Source organism: Symphodus melops (genome assembly GCF_947650265.1).
Source record: "Symphodus melops genome assembly, chromosome: 8".
Taxonomy (NCBI): Eukaryota; Metazoa; Chordata; class Actinopteri; order Labriformes; family Labridae; genus Symphodus; species Symphodus melops.
Window position 1 is genome coordinate 1,694,957 of NC_136698.1, and position 17,058 is coordinate 1,712,014.

The following is a 17,058-nucleotide window of genomic DNA, read 5'->3' on the forward strand; positions in this document are numbered from 1 at the left end:
TTTGAAGATTTGCTTTTCTGTCGGGGTGTCTGCAGCCCCCGGAGACGTTAGACACACTGGACCACAAGTGAACTGCTTTTAAACGTTTACAGCTCACTGAGACAAAAGCAAGTTTGGGGGAACGGCTCATAGTTTCCAAGTACATTAAAACAGAAATAATTGAGAACAGCAATGACGGAACCATATTGGAGCTTAAAGGGTGAAAACATCAGTTTGATCAGTTTGTGTGTTTGAAAACGATCTGAAAACTTCCCCCCTAAACACACAGAGAAGGAAGCGTTGCATGTTTGCACACAGGTGAGAAATGAAGGCGGATCTTCGGGTCAGTTCTTAGAAAGTCTCGCTCACATTGGACGTCTGTTCAGGCAGTGGAGCCAAGAATCCGTTTTATTTGTTGTCGGTTTTCTGGCTCGTTTGGTCGAACGCAGTCTGAGGCTGATGGAAGTTTTTCATTGCTGCTGTTTTGTTTCATATGTTGCCAAGTGCTGCGCTCATCAACGTCGAGTCTCTGTAATAATACATTGAAGTTCTTCCACATGAAGATGATCGCTCAGATGATCCTCCGCCTTCTAATAGATCAGAGATTTGTCGAATCAATATCCAAAGCAAAGAGAGACAAAAGGAGGGAGAACATCGACGACAAAGAGAGAAAAGAAAAACGACTCAAAGAAGAGACTGAGATGGAAAGAATAGAATTCACGCACACGTGGTTTAGGATGTCTCAAGTCTAGCCTGAGACACTCCAGATCCTCAGCGGTGGTCTGGTCTGCATCATGGTATGAACATGTCTGATGTAACACATGAATTCAGAATATTAGGGGACATGGTCTGGCTGTATTTAACAATAAGGCCCCTTGTCCTCTCAGCATTTCTTCCAGCCGCTGGCTGTGCACTCAGGGGGGCGTTTCAATGAAGAGTGTGTCCGTCCTGTCTCCATGACAACTTGAGATCATATTTGATATCTTTTTTTTTTTTTTTTTACCCGATCAGACACGGAGCAAAGAGGATGTAGGCACAAGACACGATCCTTAGAGGAATATCATATCATATCTTATCATCGACAACAACAAAACAGCCCCTCTCTGAAATGTTGAAAGAATTTCAACTCGAGCGCTCGGGTCAGTCCACGAGCCTCCTCACATGGCGCTCGTGGACTCACCGCCGTGGCTTCTGTCGTGCCCACAGTGCACTGCTTTATCAAAGACGTCATGCACAGACTGCAAGTCAGAAAAGTGCAGCACAGTCACAGGGTCCCAAAAGCACAAAGACAGGAGGCGTCTCTTTCTGCGTCTCTGAGCTACAGGCACTCCAATGACTGTCTGGCAGACTGAATCATTGGCTAACTCGTGTTGAAATGAAGTTATTGAAATGTCGCTGAACGTCCAGAATCATTCACTTTCACCCGTTTTTCTTTCCAGGCTGAGCTCAGTCGACTGGCAATCCTTCACCAGGGTCATTAAGCAGTCCTCAAATAACAAATCCAGCGTCTGCGGTCAAATCGGTCAGCTTCACCAAACTGAGCTTTTACTCTAAAGATCTTTCTTTGACAACGAGCTTGATGTGAGTCAGTGTTGAGTTAAAACCACCGGCGTGTTGCGCAGCCATCAGGAGAACTACTTGTGACGCCTGATCGCTTCTCCAGATGGGTGAAGTCTGAAGAATTTCACAAAACGTGAGCCAATATCTGCAGTTTAGACGAGAAGAGCTTGATGTTTTTGTAATGCTGGAGGATGAATTATAAGGTGTGTGATGAATCTCCCTGAGTGGAAGCAGTTTATAAAGTCTTCAACTCATTACCCGAATACTTGAGACTCCCATAAACACCTCCGCTCTGACTCTCATAACCTTCTCTTTTTAAACTCCCCTCCACTTGTTTGCAGCGTTGTTATTCTTCGCTCCCTCCTCAGCTGGCGCGTATATCAACCTCTCCTCCTCCTCCTCCTCCTCCTCCTCCTCCTCGACTTGTTAAAGCTGTCCGTCCAAACGCCCAGAAAGAGCAGAGCGATCTGATTTACAGACCGCCGCCTCCATGTCTGTCCTCCTCTACAGAGACACTCAGGCCCCGCTGCGTCCTCTGTCCCGCTCCCATTCAGACGGTCTGAGGGTGATGGATGAGAGAGGGAGGGACGGCTCACATTCTGATGCAGGCACAAGTTCAACCCAGGAGTCAGCTGATTGTTTTTTTTTTAATACTGAAGAATAACAAACACGAGAAGAGCAGAAACTCTGCAGCTCCACATGCACCTTCTCTGAACACCTGCAGGCTGCAGGCCCAGCATGCTTTTCCTTTTTATGACATTTAAAAGTAGGTGATGGTTTCTGATTACCAACTCTTATATTCTGCTTCCATGGCTGTGCAGACACCACAGGTCGTCTGGTGACTGGTAACCGTTAGATGTAATTAATCCTATTCATACGCCCAGTGGACATGCTGTGTGTGTGTGTGTGTGTGTGGTTCAGTCTCCTGGAGGCTGAAACGGTAAACAGCAGTCCAGAGAAGCGAGGTGAGGAGATGCAGCCGTCGTCTCCGCTGTGATGCTTCACTGAGGTGTAGTTTGATTGACAGGACGGACGAGGGTCAGAGGTCAGAGGTCAGTGATCGGGGCTGTTCGAGCGAATGAGGAGTGATAAAATGGGGCTCCTCCAGCAGAAAGTGGGCGACCTTCTGCACAACATTTAAGACTCCACACTTGCATGTTTCCTGATCCACTCATTGGTTATAAGAAGTGTCGGGCTGCCGGGGATAATCACCATAATCAAGATGAGATTAAGGTCTGAAATGTAATTCATTAACATTTCTAAATCGCCTTGATCACATGCTACATTGGCCCCTGAAGGTGCACCGGCTAAGCCACAGTACTGACTGCAGAGTCTCCCTGTCGGCCTTCCAATGTCTCATTTCATTACAAAAAAAAAAAAAAAAAACCCTCCTGGATGACTCAGCTGCCGAGTCGAAGTTACATCACCTCTTTGTCTTTAACAGTTTCACAGCTTAAAGTTTTCATTGACTCTGTGGTCCATCAAATGTGTCTTTAGGTTAACGCTGTAACCGTCAGTCTACCACAAGGTCCTCATTTTATTTCAAAATAAAAGCAGGTTTGCATCCAAACAGGAAGTCAAGTTCCCCTCAGCTTAAGACGGAACTAAAACTCTTTTTTTAAAATACAAACTGATTGAATTTCAAACAAGCAGGATTAGGGTTAGGAGAGAGGTTAGGTGGAGAATTTAATTTTAATCAGAAGATTAAAAACACTTTGTCTTGGTAGCATTTTATCTCGGGGCAGCAGTAGCGTAGTGGTTAGTGCGTCTCCCCATGTTCAGAGGCCACAGCGGGAGGAATCTGACCTGTGGCTCCTTGCCTTCATGTTATTCTCTCTCTCTCTCTCTCTCTCTCTCTCTCGCTCGCTCGCTCTCTGTCTACTGTCCTATCTCTAAAATAAATGCAAAGAAGCTCCCCTAACAAACAAACATTAAAGGAGATGAGAGCGACGACTCTAACCCTCTTAGAAGAAGACCGTACCCTGTGTCATGGTCTCTCTGTTGGTTTCTGAAGAGACGTTCGCAGCCCCTCCATGGCGGTCGCCATATTGGAACTCTCTTTTTTTTCTACACTTTCTGCTGAAAGTTGATCCAAAGCATCAAGTTCAACTTCCGCCCCCTCCTCATGGCGAGGCATATTGTGGGTCAGCAAATCATGACAGCCGAGTGGACAATCACTTTATCTGAAGTTTCTGAAGGCATACATAAGAGCCGCTTCAGATCCTGAACCTTGCTGAAGAATCGGATCATTCTACCTCAGCGGGCCTCAGACTCACAGCAGGTGTCTTCCTCCTCATTGTGTTTCTGCTCTTTCACTCCCTTTTCCCTCCATCCCCCGGAGACGCTGCTGCAGTCTGTGATCGCTGTGAACAGCTGTAACGTGCCAGAGACCTTCAGACCTGTCACAGTGTGTGTGTGTGTGTGCATACAAAGGGCTTGCACTCACATTCCTGTGGTCAGTGGGGAGCCTGCACACCCACTGCTGTGCTGCATAGCTCCCTGTGCATCGTTGTGTTTCTATGAGAGCGTGAGTGCGTCCCTCCGGCTCTGCGACTGAATGTTTGAACGCGTGAGCGGCAGAAAACGAAGAGACACGAGGAGAAGTGTTTCTTTGTCAAAACAAACCACAGAAGTTCTCTCTGCTGTGCATGATTTACCGTTCCTCTTATCCCTGAGCCAGCGCGGTCTGGAGGTGGGAAACACGAGGAGAAATATCAGCCGTCTGTTAGCCCGCTCTGCTTTTATTGATTAATGGGGTTACGCTCGCACAAAGCACGAAGGTATGCACGTACTTTCAATCCCAGCCATAAAGCTGTCACCCAGTACCAGTGTGTATCTGTGTGTGTGTTACTGTGAGGCTGCTGGCTGCTGGAGGTTGGCAGTCGTGCCCACATGGGTCTGTGCCATCTGGATTGGGTTATGCACGGTCCGACTCAAACTGAAGAGGCTTTGTGCGCTGCACAAACAATGGACACAAAAACTCATCTGAATTCTTTGAGGAAGCAAGGAGCGGTTGTTTTTCAGGAGTCTCTATGTTTTCACGAGTCAGCGTCTTTCTCCACATTTAGTTCCGTCGGCTGTATATAAATATGGACGTCTCCGTCTCCTCCTGTTGTTCTGAATTGAAGCCAGTTTATTCCCGTGACGGGCGCTGACATCTTGCACCAGTGACCTCATTTGGGAGCCATGTCAGGCGCTGCAGGGAGCTCGCTGGCGCCCTCGCATCTTCTGCAAACAACAGCACGTGTTTCAATTCCCGATAAAACATCAAAGATCCCTCAGGTGGTGAACAGACACTCACAGTTATGGAGGAGGCTTCATGGACTATTCTGAAGCCAGTCAGTAGGGGGAGCTCTACTACATTTCGGCTTGACTTGCAGGCGGCTGTTTCTCAGTCTAACTTAATTTCAAGTCTGTCGTCGAAAGACACAAAATGCTCAAGACGAAGGTTGGTATAGTATATTATGCTAAAATAGTTCAAGAGAAAGTTTGGTGTTTAGATTCTTTTTGGTGCCAGCTCTTGGTACTTTGCAATTTTTGGTATTTGGTTGCAGTAAGTGTTGACGAAGCACATTAACAGTCACGCCAGGGGAAAGTTTACGAGACTTTGGAACCGGGCTGAGAAGCCAGAATATTTCGCTGCAGATCGGAGGAAAGTTGCACGGCCCATTTCTTTTCATTTTGGACCAGAGAGGAATTTGCTTCTGTCTGTTTCACGCTGGGCACAGACTGTTCTGTCTCTCTGCAGGTTTCTCCATTAACACGCGTCCAGCTGACAGTCCGTCTCTATGGCAACGGTGCAGCGTGGATGCACAGCGTGGGGAGAGCTGCGTTGGGTTGTGATAGCGTCCTGAGCGGAGTCCGCCCCGAGCTCGGCGGTCAGCGTGAGGTCAGCTGGCGTCGCTGCAGGTCGGGTCCTTCTGTAATTAGCTGGATGATCTGAGCTGCAGCAGATGTGACAAACCGCAGAGAGGAGAGCGAGCCGTGGGAAAAAAAGAGAGAAAGACGAAGCTCAGCTGCTTTCTGTGGATCGTCCCCAGAGAAGGAAAGTGACAGAGACTGTGGGAATGTTTGAAGAATCCTGCTGCCCTCTCCTCACTTTGCTTTCACGCCAAAAAACGTCTAATTTTAGACCTTTAAAGTTCAAGGGAAGTGATGCTTTTGGTTTGTATGGTTGTTAATCACAACACCTTACACAATACACCTGCCACGCAGCAGGTTACTCTTCATCCTGCAGATCTAAATATGCAACATATCAGGCGTTATACTGATGTTCCTGGGCAGACTCCAGAGTGTAAATAAAGACCACCACTGAGCAAAAACAGGCGGCTATTCGATGTTCAGTATTTACATTTAATGCTACATGTAGTTCAGCAGAATCACATTATCCACTTAAGAGCGGAGAAGAGTAGAAAACAATATGCAGCCATTTGATTATGAGTGCAGACAGTCTGGTGGGGAGTCTTGACCCCCCCCCCCCTCCAGGTGAATTCTCCAGATGACGTCAGAGTGTAAAAATCCTGCTGTTTTTCGGGTTCAGGCGTGCAGCTCGCCCCGAACACTTCGCACTGCTCGACTCATCATTAAGAGTCGCAGCAGCTGCCAGTAACTTCTCAATGATAGAAATCTGATCCAGCATACAAAATGTTGGCATCATAGGAAACATGAGCGTGGGAACTTCCTGCTAAAGCCCAAACCCTGGACCTGCTGTGAAGTATTTAATTATTCCTTAAAAGCATTTGAAAAACGATGAGAAAATGCTTCAGGAAATTAACTTTAAGTGGATAAAATTCCTCAACAAATAAGCAATTTATTAGCCTGGGAATTTAGGAAGTGATTATTAGGTAATTACAAAATACTTTAAATTAAAAATCGTTTTAAAACTGTCTCGGTCAAGGTCTAGAGAGAAGAAGAAGAACAGACTCAGTGAGACTTTGAGAGCATCTGTATTTCCTCTATTTCCTGTAGAGGTCGGGCCGACCTCCTGTCAGGTGGACTTCTGACGGCCTCAGTCCACATCATCAAGAAAGACGGTTGGACACACGCTCAGACTGAGCTGTAAGGAGAGGCCATAAATGGTCTCCATGACGACACTCGGACGAGATGGAAGAGCTCCTTCTAAACGTTCTTACACTCGACACTCTCAAAGAGTTCAATCGAAATCCTGACAGTTGTTGCTGCTTCCTGTTTGTACGTGAGGTCAGCATGATGCACCACAGCTTAGTGTAGCCTCACACATCACAACAACAACAACAACAACAACAACTACAAGAACAACACCAACAACAACAACAACACCACCAACACAAACACCAATAACAACAACACCAATTATGATGACAGAAATATCAGAATCAGTATCACAGTTGAATCAGAACTGAAAAAAGGGGATCTCTTATTTCCTCTGTTTGTGTGTGTGTGTGTTTGTGTGTGTGTGTGTGTGTTTGTGTGTGTGTTTGTGTATGTGTGTGTGTGTGTGTGTGTGTGTGTGTGTGTGTGTGTGTTTGTGTGTGTGTTTGTGTATGTGTGTGTGTGTGTGTGTGTGTGTGTGTGTTTGTGTGTGTGTGTGTGTGTTTGTGTGTGTGTGTGTGTGTGTGTGTGTTTGTGTGTGTGTTTGTGTATGTGTGTGTGTGTGTGTGTGTTTGTGTGTGTGTGTGTGTGTTTGTGTGTGTGTGTGTGTGTGTGTGTGTGTGTGTGTGTGTGTTTGTGTGTGTGTGTGTGTGTTTGTGTGTGTGTGTGTGTGTTTGTGTGTGTGTGTGTGTGTGTGTGTGTGTGTGTGTGTGTTTGTGTGTGTGTGTGTGTGTTTGTGTGTGTGTGTGTGTGTGTGTGTGTGTGTGTTTGTAAGTGTTTGTATGTGTGTGTGTGTGTGTTTGTGTGTGTGTGTGTGTGTGTGTGTGTGTGTGTTTGTGTGTGTGTTTGTGTATGTGTGTGTGTGTGTGTGTGTGTGTGTGTGTGTGCGTGTGTGTGTGTGTGTGTGTGTGTGTGTGTGCGTGTGTGTGTGTGTGTGTGTCAAACATTCTTTAAATTCATGAACAGCACACGGGTGATTATATAATCCTCCGGGGATGACTGCTGCTCGTCCAAAACAATCTCAAACAGAGCTGCTGGTGGAGACCAAATTCCTCCATCAACGAGAGTCTGAATGGAGGGGGGGGCGCTGGATGTGGGGGGGGGGGGGGGGGGGGGCAGCCTGAACAAGGAGCTCTTTCTAATGACTGACTCTTTACACGGTGACTCATGGTACTTCACAGGCCCGTCTGTGGCCTGAGGCGGCCTGCCCTCGTGTTTGCTGAATGACACAGTGTGCTGTCAGGGTGTCAGGATGTCGTTTTGCCCTCCAACGCCACACATTAAAAAAGCATGCTGACATTTTACAGACAGAACTGTGGACGTTGAGGCTTTGGGTGTGTGTCATGCTTCAACGTTTGCAAACATCAGTGAGCAGTAAAATGACGGCCGTTGCCACACTTCATGGTAAACTGTCCCATCCTGGTATTTTTTCACGGCACCTCTGGTTATTCCGTGACGAATCGAAAAAAAAAAGAGGATTCACTTTTTGTGTTTGTCCTCGTCAGATTCCCGGAGCTTCCTGGACAGTGTGAACCACGCCGGCGGCCCCGCAGAGGGAGAGCGCGTCACACCTGCTTCCTGTCAGAGGATCTTTGGCTCCATGTGCTCCATGTCATCAGACAGCCCCCTCCCCCACACAGACAGGTAGGCTGTGTCTCTGTGTGTGTCATCCTCCCTGCGTTTCCCTCATGCTTGCATTATCTCAATCCGAAGTTTTGTGTCCTCTTTAATACAGCATGATGTTCAGTCTGTTCATGGGCTGCGTATGAGTCACGGACGGCTAACACAGGTCGGCGGTCAGAGTGACAAAGCGTGTCCAAATATGGTCACAAAACAAGATGCGCGTGGCCACTCAGGAGAGAAGGCCGGTTCAAGAAACAACGTGGGTGGAGGCGGTCGCTTCTCACCCTGATGGTCGAGGGGTTCGATCCCTGCACGGGCGGGGGTCATCCCGATGTGTCCTCGGGCGAGACTCTTCACCCCGAGTTGCTCCCGCTGAGAGTGACTTGATGAGTTCATGCTGATGGAGCCTCAGTGTTTGACCTGCTTCACAACAAGTCCACTCAGCATCTTCATGTTTTACAGTGTGGGGGACAGATGTCCAGCGGTTCTGATGGAGAGACACTTTCGCTTCTCTTTGCATTCGAGGGACAGCAGAGTAACAAGCGTGTGATTCAAGCAGACAAACTCAGGACGTGTTCGAACTGGTCAACGATAACCCCGAACAAACTCACGCGAGCCTCTTTGACTTCAGCGACAGGAACACGTGCACATAAAGGTCAAAGTTGCAGAAAGAAAAGGAAATTGCTTTATTGCACAAAACAGAGATCCTTCATCTGCTGCTTTCAGATGAACTTCCTCCGAAACTCGACCACAAAACTTTCAATCATTTCCCTAAAAAAACAGATTTATTTTTTTCTGGCTCCTTCTTATCTTTCCTCTCTCTCTCTCTCTCTCTCTCTCTCTCTCTCTCACTCTCTCTCTCTCTCTCTCTCTCAGCTCCACTCCTCCTCCCGTGTGGCACGACCGGACTCCAAACTCCCTAAACTCCCCGTTCCCCCCGCAGCCCTCCCCTCCGCTCTCTCTCAGCACTCCCAACGCCCACAGTTCTCCCCGCGGAGCGCTGAGGGGCCTGGCCGGAGATCAGGGCGTCACCAGGGAGGCCGACAGCACCGACCTGTCCTCCTTGTTGTTGTTCGGGAACGGCGGCCTGGAGCACAGCCTGCTGGAAGCCGTGGAGGGCCTCGGGGGCCTGAGCCTCACTGGAAACGGGGGCCTCGCTCCGCTGCTGCCTGACAAGAGGAGAGTGAGTGAGGTGGGTGAGCTCGGCTCCCGCTCCCCAACTCTGAGCGGGTTCTCCAGCCCTCACAGCAGCAGCAGCCTCAGCATCCCGTTCTCCTCGCCCATGACCCCCGACCCCCTCAGAGGACTGAGCGGGGCCCCGTCACCTGGAGCAGGTACACCCACCAACACCACCTTCTTTTTAATGACCCGATTTATGCACATTATCAATGGCAGCCAGTGATTTCATATTTGGCTCTAAAGCAGCCTGAAAGCTAACGTAGAGTCTTCATCTTTGTCCTCCAGACTTTGGCAGTAAGCACGACACTGTGAAGTTTGTTCAGGACACTTCCAAGTTCTGGTACAAGCCCGACATCTCCAGAGAGCAGGGTAAATATTGGCATTGCAAACGTTCGCTCCTCACGCAGCATGAACGTGACCATCTTAACTCTCTCTGCAGCCATCGGCGTGCTGAAAGACAAAGAGCCGGGCTCGTTCATCGTCAGAGACAGTCACTCGTTTCGGGGGGCCTATGGACTGGCGATGAAGGTGGCCACGCCGCCACCGTCTGTGATACAACAGAGTAAGAAAGGTAGACAAGTAACAAGATTTCTGTTTCTCATGTGTAGGGACGCCAACACAGGAAGGAAATGTCTAAAAAGGGCTGACACTGTCTAAAGCATACTCTGTGTGTGTGTGTGTGTGTGTGTGTGTGTGTGTGTGTGTGTGTGTGTGTGCAGTAGGAGATCTGTCCAACGAGCTGGTGAGACACTTCCTGATCGAGTGCACGCAGAAAGGAGTTCGTCTGAAGGGCTGCCCCAACGAGCCGTACTTCGGTGAGAAAAGGGTCCTTTATAGCTCTGAGATCTCGTCCTCAGTCAGAGGGGTGTGAGGGGGGTTCAATCTGACTCCACAGAAGCCGATCATGATGTTTTCAGTTTCCTGAGGATTCACGCTGAAGAAGCTGACAGTTTTTCCTTCAGGCTGATCGAGCAAATCACTTGACGGAGACTCTGTATCGTCACCTGACAAATATCTCCACGCTTGTTTTTTCCTAACTCATTTTACTAAATCATTTCAGCTCCTCTGGTTTGTTTCACGTTTGTCTTCTCCGGCAAACTATAAGAACACGCTCACGTATGCACGTAGCAACACAGTGTTCATGGGAAATGTAGGATTAGTACAACAAGCAGTGTTGCCAGATACAGATTTTGTTTTTAAATCTAAACACACAAAAAAAAGCCTCGAATTTCTTGGCGGAAAAAACCTAAACTTGCATCGTTTTCACATCATTTCTGACGCAGTGATGTTTGATAAATTCATCACCTGCCAAAATGGCTCGTAACTCTCCAACGTTACCTGTTCATTTAAAGCCCTGGTTACCTGATGTTGTAAGGTGTGGAGCAAACACACAGACTGTGGTTAAATGTGATTATCAGACTGAACAGATTCAGCATTCCTCAAAGTCGAAGCTCTTGAAGATGTGTCACCTCTCTCTCCTTCTTTAGAGAGGAGGAGAGAGAGGTGACATGTCTCTGAAATATTCAACCAAGTCCAGTTACCTTAAAATCAAGCTTCAAACTGACCAGCAGCTGGAGGACAGAGAAGTTCTGATTAAATAAAGTCTTATCTGCACAACGTCAGGGAACTGGAGCTTTGTAATGTGGGCCCTTATCTTGGAGGAGGTCAGTCCATGAGTCCATCTGATCTTATTATAGCTGAGCAGGACACGGTGCCTTCCCTCTGCTGCCCCCTGCTGCTCAGTACGGTGAGGTGCAGCTCAGTCAGTGGTGCTGTTTCTAAGAAATGCTCATAATGAATGTTGTTGTTTATTCTGTAAACAGGAAGTCTCACAGCTCTGGTGTGTCAACACTCCATCACGCCGCTGGCTCTGCCCTGTAAACTCATACTGCCTGACAGAGGTACACTGACCCCGCGTGTGTGTGTGTGTGTGTGTGTGTGTGTGTGTGTGTGTGCATCAAAAAAGGCTTCCTCTTTTCCCTGATGATCCCTCCATGATTATGCCTTCAGTATGTTTAACAATTCAGAGCAATCAAAAGATTTGTATCAAAACATTCAATGACTGTTTGATTTTCATCGTGTTGACTTTTCTCTTCCTGACGGTGCTTCATTAAAGGCGGGGTCGGTCATTTTCTCCCAGATCCACTTTTTAAGATTTAGGTTGAATTTGTCTTTAGGTCCTGAGCGAAATTAATAACTCAAGCGCTCTGAAAAAGGAGCAAAGAAAATCCGTCATCTGTATCAGTTTGTAAGTCTGTAAAAACTTCAACCAATGTCTGCCACGAGGTACCAACCTGATGAACCAATCACACGCCTCCCTGCTCGTTCTCTACCTCTTGCGGGTTTTAGCCCACACTCGTGACCACGGGGTCACGAGCGCTAGTTTTTTAAAATGACCAACCCTGCCTTTAGTGTCACTCTGCCCTTAAAGTCCCTGCACGCCACACTTTGCATCACAAAACCACATTATGCTACTTTTTTGGACAGTATGTTTTTAAAATGTTGGATTTTAATCATCACAGCCCAAAATATTTCTAGGGAAAATGTATTTTCTGCCCATGATGGGACACTCCTCCTTGTTATTATGATGATTGTTAAAACTCTGTCACACAACATTAGTTCTGTTTGTGTGTCCATGTTTTCATCTTTGTGTTTTTGTGTTTGCAGACCCTGTGGAGGAGCTGACTGACACGTCTGCACAAACATCAACAAACTCAGCAGCTGAGCTCCTCAAACAGGGTGCAGGTACACAACGATCACTACACACACATACACACAAACATGTGTTTGTCTGTTATTTAGCATCTGCAGCAGCAGCATTAGCTTAAACTTCTGAATCTGCTACAAAATATACAAAACAACAAACATCCTTCCAGGTGAATTCAATCCAGACAAGATCCTTTTAGTTGTGTGCAGAGCGGCCTCCTTCATGCTGTGAGTCTGTTTGTGTTGCTGTGCAGCGTGTAACGTGTGGTACCTGGGCTCTGTGGCCCTGGAGTCTCTGACCGGACACCAGGCGGTGCAGAAGGCGACCACAATGACGCTCTCCATGGACCCGCCGCCGGCCTCCACCGTGGTCCACTTCAAAGTGTCGGCCCAGGGGATCACATTGACGGACAACCAGAGAAAGTGAGTGTTCAGACGAGTGAACAATATTCCCTGATCAAAACAGGCCGTTTCTGTGTCTGTAGCTTTAAATATGTAAATGAGCTGTCTGGCCACGCCCCCTCTCTGGAAGGGCTCGGGTGTACTCGGTGCTTTCTGGCTCCATGTCCTATTGTTTACGGTGAGAAGGCAGACTCAGAGGGCAGAACAAACACCTAGCTGTGGGAGTGTCACCCACCTGGGGGAGGGGCTACTGCCCTTTGTGATGTCATGAAGGGAAACTCTCCAAACGGCCTGTTTGAGCACACATTCTCTGAAAAGTGTAGCAGGCAGAAGACGGAGAGGATGGACTTTTCTCATCTCATGACTCACACACTGATGCAATCTAATCATGTCAATAAAACCAGAGAACAATCCCTCAACTTCAGAGAACCTTAACTCCTTTTGCTGATAAAACTTTAAACTTGGCAGGTTTTCAACTCAATCACTTCTTGAGTTTCATTTTGAGTCAATTAACTGCTTTAAACTTGTGTTAAAGACATGCTCTCTGTTGGTTCATTCAGGTTGTTCTTCAGGAGACACTACGCAGTCAACACGGTCATCTTCTGCTCTCTGGACCCTCAGGGCAGGAAGTGAGTCCATTCATCACCATCACAGTCATGTCCACTAAGTTTCAAATGTACAAGGTGCAAAATACAGCGCAAAACGATGCAAGTGATGCCTCATAGTGATTATAATATTAAAGGGCTTTTGCACTTGCAGACAGCTCTTGGCTAATTCCAGGAGGAGTTTCTCCTGTCACGTCTTACCTCAGGAGAGCCCTTGCTCTTTTCTTGTTTCTGCTCAAATGTTTGTATATGATGGATTCGTGTTGATGAAAGTTTCTGTCCTCTGTTTCCTCCCAGGTGGACGAGAGACAGCGGCTCCACTGCAAAGTAAGTCCCTTTTTATGTCCCAACTCACACACAACTGAGGCAACGCGGACGTGCTCGTTCAGGCTGGTTGACTCGAGCTGCACTGATTTCACACCTGACGTTCATCATTATCTACATTTACCTGACGACAGCTCCTTCTAATTAGGCGGCGAGATGTCTGGTCTCTCCCTTCTCTGCTCTGTCATTGGCTGCTCTGACCTCTGACCTGTCACACAGTCTCACCCACCTGCCGGCTCAGACTCGGGGGTTTCAGATATCATGCCTTCACTCATGCAGGTTAATTAAAACCACAAGGAGTGATGAGCCTAGACGCCAAACACAAACCATATTCTGCAGGGCGAAAACGTTTTGTCTTCAGGTGTTCATGAACTTATTTTACATCCCAAATCCAAGTTTAATATCAAACACATCAGGCAGGTTGAAATCAAGTTGTATGACGAGACACTGAACCTCGAAATGATACTGTTGTAACTTGAAATCTGCAAATATCAAGTCGGCTCTCTCTCTCTGTTTTCTTCTGTTAGGATCTTTGGATTCGTAGCCAGGAAATCCCAGAGTGAGACCGACAATTTGTGCCATCTGTTTGCCGAACACGACCCCGAGCAGCCGGCGAGCGCCATCGTCAACTTCGTATCAAAAGTCATGATCGGGTCGCACAAGAAGTGAAGAGAACAAAAAAAAAAAAAAAAACTGACTGCAAAGTTAAAGAGTCACCTGGACTGAGACTGAGAAACTACAAACTCACTCACACTCACTCCAGAACGCGGTCTTTTAGGGGGTCCATCCTGCAGAATGTGTTTTTTACTGACTGCACTGCAGGATGCCGCCACTAGAGGGAGCCAAGACTGTCATGTATGAAGTTTAACTCCTTTCCCTGAAGAGACATCTGCAGAAATGTTTGTCACACACATCCCTCCCCTGAGGATCAAAACTACATCTCTTCACATTTGGACTACATTATCAGAGTTTTCTTTCTACATGTTGAACATCACACTGTCTTTGCTAGTTTCTGCCTGTCAGACCTGGTGAGTATAACATATTTACTTCAGATTAAAACTGCAGAGAATCAAATATTTTGACAAAAAAAAACCCAAGATGTATTTATGTATAAATGTGGTTATGAAGCCTTTTCTTTTCGGTAAAAAAAAATCAATACTGTCCCATGACAAAGCCGTGTTGTTGTGGCCTCGTGCTTCAGATGGATTTATTGTGTTGTGTTTATAGTATTTATCCCTTTCTACAGATGTAAAAGTCTTTTTTTCATTGTCATATATTTTTGTATATTAACACATACTGTACAATAAGATTAAAGGCGGTGTACCTCTTAGCTGACTCGTCTCTTTGACATCTTGTTGCTACACTGAAGATACAGCGGTGTGGACAACAAGCGGCATCCTTCCCCTTTTAAAAAATGAAGCCATTGCAGGAGTGCAAAATCCTGCAGTCCCTCGAGTGTCCACTTGAGGCTGGCTGCAGGAACGCAGGACGTCACACACGCAAAAAAAGACGTTTTTTAAAGCATCAATGAACATGTTTACAGGCTGGTGCAAAAAATGAAATAGGTCTTTTAGAGCTACACTCAAGAATTCTCTCACAGGTTTCTGCTGCCTTCAGTCAACTAGTTCTGCAGATTTAATAAGCTAATGCTGATGCGTAACCACGGCAACTGTAGTACAGAGCATCTGAGCATTGAAGCACAGAGATCTCATACAGTGGAGAGTCTGTTGGGGCCCTCGTTAAAGATCAATCTGGGGGCCCTCCAACCAGCATTGCAGCAATCATGCATGCAACGCTCAGCAGGGCAACGAGAGTGAGCGCTGCCAGATGGGGCCCGCTTCGGGAGGTTTCCTACTGGCAAGGCAAAACTGAGCTAACGTAAAGTTTTCCAACTTGTAAAGATTCAATTGAAATTTTAAACACGCGTCAAAAGGACATCTTAAAGTAAAATAATTCAAAATATGAATAATCGATAAAGCTGACTCTGTATGAAGAGGCTGCAGAGAACTGTGAGCCGTGGTTACTGCGGCCTCTTCCCAGCTTCTCATCCTGATTGGACCGTGAATTAATCTGTTTTGAATGAATACTCATCCATGTCAAATTCAGTCATCTTACACATCCGGCACATTCTGTCTGTAGAGGTAGACACGTTTGTGTTCAATGCGATACATGGTTTTTGGGGTGGAATGACCCTTTAAAAACTGTAGTTGCAGTTAAGAGTTTCACCAATAGATGGCAGTAATGAGCCACCAGATTGAGTTTAAAATGCTGTCTCCGTGTATGAATGACTCGTTCACTTCATAGAATGCAGAGAAGTTGAAGGTGTGTCACAAACATCCAGCTGGTTCACGTTCAGATTTTGATTCTCAGCATTTGTCGTCCTTTTTGGGCTCATGAGCACCCTTATCTGAGCTCCAAGTAACAGCTGCAGGTGCAGCGGCGAGACTCCACTCGTGTAAAGAAGAACCGGCACATTGGAAAAAAAAAACAAAAAAACCTGGCAACGTCAAAGTGCGTCCGAGCTCGTGCGTGTTTGACAGCATGTGAGTGCGTTCGCATGGCGGTAAAGATGCTGATGTGTCTGCCTTCCAGTCGGTGCTCTTCTACTCCAGACTTTCTTAGAGACTGTGATGACCCTGATCGTCAGATACCGGTTTTGAATGAGGCTCTATTCAGGCCCCGGGGTCTCTGCGGAGTGGGCCGAGGAACTGGAAGTGGGGCAGGGACGTGGGGACACATCACAATCCTGCAGTCCTGGAGAAAAGAGGAACAGCATGAAGAGTGGGGGGTGTGAAGTGATGGTGTGTGTGTGTGTGTGGGGGGGGGGGGGGGGGGTTGTCGGTGGTGGATGACCTCACCATTACGGGAAACTTTCCCACAGCCTGCACACAAAGAAAGCCGTCAAAAGGTAAAAAGGACGAGAAAGAATAGAAATTTAACGCAGTGTGTAAAAAAAGGAGGCAGAGGAGCAGTTTGTGGATGAGGAGGAGGCTCCATCAGAGGGGGAGTCGTCTTCTCCTTTTTCACAGATTCACTCATTTTCAGGGTTGATAGCCGCTCTGCTCCTGCTCAGAAAAAGCCTGAGAGAGAGAGAGAGAGAGAGAGAGATGAGAGAGAGAGAGAGAGAGAGAGAGAGAGAGATGCTGCTCAAAGTAGCAACCTCCAGTTTTGGCTTCTGTCCCCTCTCTGCTGAGTCACCTGCCGCCATTTTGTTCCCTAGCTGGACCCCTTCGAAAGGCACCTGGTGGCCCGAGCGGTTTCACAGCCACCGCCGCCGCCGCCGCCGCCGCCTTCCCTGCTGCTGGACGACATCACATTCCTGAAATTGCTCACTGCAACTGCTGTTTGGGAATCCAAATGCCAGCTTCCGTTCGGGAATGCCTCCCTCACAGAGTCCCTCTCAGCCTCTGATCCCCGGCCTCCTCTCACTTTATTTGAGTTAGCTATTTAAAGCCCTTGCTAAGTGCGCTGCTGCAAACACACACTCCATCTCACACACTTAAACCACCGCAGCCCCAAATAATCCTTCTCCTATTTTTAATTTGATGGGCTTAAGGGACACGGCCTGCAGGGCGGACTGTGACCAGGCGCGTGCACTCTTTATATTTTT

At 47.3% G+C, this 17,058-nt stretch overlaps 1 protein-coding gene across 1 annotated transcript in view; it reads left to right on the forward strand.

The window, feature by feature from the left end:
- Positions 1–14,776, forward strand: part of LOC306828628 (tensin-3-like) — a 42,249-nt gene extending 27,473 nt beyond the window's left edge. The window contains exons 18-28 of the mRNA XM_079351155.1: positions 8,115–8,253; positions 9,109–9,566; positions 9,697–9,780; positions 9,851–9,982; positions 10,131–10,226; positions 11,235–11,312; positions 12,079–12,156; positions 12,372–12,540; positions 13,080–13,148; positions 13,422–13,451; positions 13,976–14,776. Of these exons, the coding sequence (XP_079207281.1) occupies positions 8,115–8,253; positions 9,109–9,566; positions 9,697–9,780; positions 9,851–9,982; positions 10,131–10,226; positions 11,235–11,312; positions 12,079–12,156; positions 12,372–12,540; positions 13,080–13,148; positions 13,422–13,451; positions 13,976–14,117 (1,475 nt within the window). The 3' untranslated portion in view covers positions 14,118–14,776. The remainder of the gene's footprint in view (positions 1–8,114; positions 8,254–9,108; positions 9,567–9,696; positions 9,781–9,850; positions 9,983–10,130; positions 10,227–11,234; positions 11,313–12,078; positions 12,157–12,371; positions 12,541–13,079; positions 13,149–13,421; positions 13,452–13,975) is intronic.
- The last annotated feature ends 2,282 nt before the right edge of the window (positions 14,777–17,058 follow it).